The sequence below is a fragment of the Nelumbo nucifera genome, chromosome 6 (assembly GCF_055504915.1).
Source record: "Nelumbo nucifera cultivar China Antique chromosome 6, China Antique-T2T, whole genome shotgun sequence".
In the NCBI taxonomy this organism is placed as follows: Eukaryota; Viridiplantae; Streptophyta; class Magnoliopsida; order Proteales; family Nelumbonaceae; genus Nelumbo; species Nelumbo nucifera.
Genome location: NC_142654.1, coordinates 42,900,486 through 42,904,485, shown reverse-complemented (window position 1 = coordinate 42,904,485; position 4,000 = coordinate 42,900,486). Strand labels below are relative to the sequence as shown.

Here is a 4,000-nt window from a genome sequence, read left to right as displayed (position 1 = left end):
AAAGCTTTTTTAATGATTTTTGTGCATTTATTACTTTTAATTTTTAAATGTAAAAGGGTTGCTTTGCATAAACTCGTCAACACCGACAACCCTTTCAGTTTCAACGGTAGACCGTCCTTTTCGTCCTAGAACTCTAGACCGTCTTTCTGTTCTGTCTGTCGTCCTTGAGAGAAGACCGTTTAGTTTACCACGTTTGAATTTTCCACTTTGGCTTTCTTCCTACGTAACTTAGTACTCACACGTGTTTTCTATCCACGTGTGATTTCCAACCCAAGCGAATCCTCCCCCTACGATTCGTGATTAAGTAAAACCCGAGGGTGCTTTTGGTCAAAATGCCTTCTCCGGTAAATTAATAGTGAGTAGGCAACTCCGACTAAGAAGAGACGGATCTTACTCTACGTCTCCTCTTCTTTCATCCGACTTCCGATACCTCCGCAACTTCACCTTTGTTTTCCGGAACAAGGATATGATCACCATCGCGACATACATCTAAAGCCCCACATCCTCATCATCCTCGAGAAGACTGATACCAGTTCTGATTACTCTGTTTCTGTTTCTTTTTCTCTGTTTCTCTATCATGTCTTTCTACGACACTGCCCTCTTGAACAGCGAACTCTCCAAGCCGACCTCAATATTCGGTCTGCGTTTATGGGTTGTTATTGGAATTTGTGTTGGAGTGTTCATCGTTCTCATTCTCTTCCTCCTCTCTCTCTGCATCACGTCTCGTCGCCGAAGATCTCCCAACTCCAGCTCTCGTCGCTCGAAGTTCTCTGCCTCCGATCACTCTCCTATCGTCTCCAAGGAGATCCAAGAGATCGTCCATGTTGCTACTACGGATCAGCGGCCGGTTCCGCCGGCCGTTCCCGAGATTCAGATTGATATTGGCAAGGCGGAGCACCGTGTTGTGTTCTCTGACAGGCCCTCCTCGCATGCAAGCGGAGAGAGTCGTTCCACTACTGCCACGGACTCGGTGTCAATGGCTGGGGGTCCGCCGGAGGTGTCACATCTTGGGTGGGGGCATTGGTACACTCTCAGAGAGCTTGAAGCGGCCACAGATGGGTTGGCGGACGAGAATGTGATCGGAGAAGGCGGATACGGTATTGTTTATCGAGGAGTACTCTCCGATAATACTCGAGTTGCAGTGAAGAACTTGCTGAATAACAGGTAATCAACTCAGTTGCATAAATTATATATTATTGTTTCTTGTGTAGATTTTCGTTGACTAACAGAATGAGTGTTGGATCAATTAATTAGTTGGGTTCGTGTGTTCTAGCTCTTTCTTTGGTGTAAAGCTCGAGGGTGTTTTCTTCCTTACTGGTGGAATCCCCCTCTCCTCACTAGGAGGCATGATTAATATTGAAATTTGAAGAAATTTTCTGCTTTTAACCAACTGCTAGTTTCTTAGTTAGAATGTGAAACTGAAGTTTCGTGCTAATCTGGTTATTCTGATAATTCCTGCTCAAATTATAGAACTATTCTACTTATTCTGGGTGTTGTTGGTTTTATTAGATTTCCACTTTCTGGACCGATATTAGTCTCTCTCTCTCTCTCTCCCCAGTAGTATTGGAATCTTTGCTTTCCAGATGACTTTGGATCTTTTTTTTAAGAGTTTAATTGTAAGAGGCTGTTGAATTATCAGGGGTCAAGCTGAGAAGGAGTTTAAAGTAGAGGTAGAGGCGATTGGCCGTGTTAGACACAAGAATCTGGTCAGGTTGCTTGGGTATTGTGTCGAAGGAGCTTACAGGTACTGATACTTTTGTCCTTCCATTCTTGTTTAGTTGATTTTCTCTTCATTGGTAACCTTAGTATCCATATATGGTGTATCTTTGTTTACAGGCATTCATTGTCGAAGGATATATGGTGTATCCATATATGGTGTTTACAGACATTCATTGTTTAGTTGATTTTCTCTTCATTGGTAACCTTAGTATCCATATATGGTGTATCCATATATGCTTTTAACCTTAGTATCCATATATGGTGTATCTTCATTGTCGAAGGAGCTTACAGACATTCATGGACATGCACACCCACACACATATAGTAGGGTTTTGCTCATCCTATTTAGAGTGTCTGAGATCCTCTGGAAGCTGAATATGTCTTGATTTGAGACTTGATATTTAAATTTTCTTACAGTTTAACCTGTTTTCCTGGATTAGAATGCTTGTTTACGAGTATGTAGACAATGGCAATTTGGATCAGTGGCTTCATGGGGATGTAGGGCAAGTGAGCCCTCTGACATGGGATATCCGGATGAACATTATCCTTGGAACAGCAAAAGGGTACAGTCACCTCTCGTCTGAGACTTTATTCTTTTCCTAATTATTTTTGCTCATCAACTATCTGCACATTTAACTGAATGAGAATATAATTTCTGCAGCTTGGCCTACCTTCATGAGGGTCTTGAACCAAAGGTTGTCCATCGAGATGTAAAGTCTAGCAACATCTTACTTGACAAGCAATGGAATTCCAAGGTGTCTGATTTTGGGCTAGCCAAACTGTTGTGTTCTGAAAGGACTTATGTTACAACTCGTGTGATGGGAACATTTGGGTTGGTTCTCTTCCTTCATTTGTTTGCCATGGTTGTGATTTATTTCTCATTTTCTTCCTTGTGAGCAAAAGAAATTTGTGATTCAAATTTGCTCATCTAAACATTTATATGCTCTGCTCATCAATCACTTTTTTGGTTCTACTATCTTTCATGGATTTTGTAGCTATGTGGCACCGGAATATGCTTGTACTGGTATGTTGAATGAGAGGAGTGATGTCTATAGCTTTGGAATACTCATGATGGAGATAATTTCTGGGAGGATCCCTGTTGATTATAGTCGACCACCTGGAGAGGTAGTTGACTTGAGACATTTAGTTTCATTTCTAACCTCTCTTCTTCTCGATTATCATATGTTTCAATTTCAATCACTAAATTGCTGAGTTTGAATAATCAATTTTGCAGGCGAATTTGGTTGATTGGTTAAAAACCATGGTCGGAAACCGGAAATCTGAGCAAGTAGTGGATCCTAAGTTGCCGGAAATGCCATCTTCAAAGGCACTTAAACGAGCTCTTCTTGTTGCTCTCAGATGTGTTGATCCGGATGCCAAGAAAAGGCCTAAAATGGGACATGTGATTCACATGCTTGAGGCTGATGATTTGTTATTCCGTGATGTATGTCCCAATGTTTCTTTAGAAAGTCTGATTCCTTGAGTTCTTAGAATATTTTGATTTGGAAATTAATAGGAAGCAACTTTTTTTACTTCCAACCCATTTATTTTTGAGTTTGCCATTTTCAGGAAAATCGGATTGGACGAGAAGCCAGCCGCTCCCATCGAGATCATCCATCAGCAGATCAAGTTGTTGTGGGGTTGGACGATAAACAGTTGGGTGAAGGGGTATTGGAGAGAAGAGAAGGGGAAACCAGTAACAATCTACACCAGCAAACAAGGTGGAGATGACAAAGGGTAAATTAGGTGACTGACAATTCTTAGCCTGAGTGAGTTTCCAAAATTCTATCTACAGTTAACCAATTTCTGTCTATAACTCATTCTATATCAAGAATATGGTTAACCAGCAGAAATCCTGTATTTCGTCTAGTTGTATGTTTGCATATTTTAATTTAGGATCCATCATGTGTTGAATTGGGATGCACTTGTATCATAGAAAATTTATTCATCATTTAGATGAAAAAAAAAACAGAACTGCAAGTGTATATTTAGCACTGGAGAGTGGAGTGAAGATATTTCTTGTCAGTTCTTGTTAAGGTGGTTTTTGGCATAATGAACTGATAATACAATTTCATCGCTTGTACTTGGCTACTTGCTACATTAGTAATTCTGGGGAAACGAGCCCAAAGCTGAATTTTCTGAAGCCTGTTTCCTTTTAATCGGCAACATAATGGTTGCCTCAGGTCATTCCCAATGGGGGGAATCTTCTTTTTTGACTTTTACAAAATAAATGGGGCCATTTTTGCATTCGCAACTGTAAATATTGGTGCTTGAAAAATGA

The 4,000-nt window shown here is 40.6% G+C and overlaps 1 protein-coding gene across 1 annotated transcript; it reads left to right on the top strand.

Annotated features, from left to right (window-relative positions):
* The first annotated feature begins 360 nt into the window (after nucleotides 1–360).
* On the top strand, nucleotides 361–3,744 carry LOC104611517 (putative serine/threonine-protein kinase At1g01540). Its single transcript, XM_010278594.3, has 7 exons — nucleotides 361–1,164; nucleotides 1,640–1,744; nucleotides 2,160–2,282; nucleotides 2,381–2,551; nucleotides 2,715–2,844; nucleotides 2,954–3,163; nucleotides 3,289–3,744. The coding sequence occupies exons 1-7, from the start codon at nucleotides 578–580 to the stop codon at nucleotides 3,448–3,450; spliced, it is 1,488 nt and encodes a 495-aa protein (XP_010276896.1). The 5' UTR covers nucleotides 361–577; the 3' UTR covers nucleotides 3,451–3,744.
* Nucleotides 3,745–4,000: the final 256 nt, after the last annotated feature.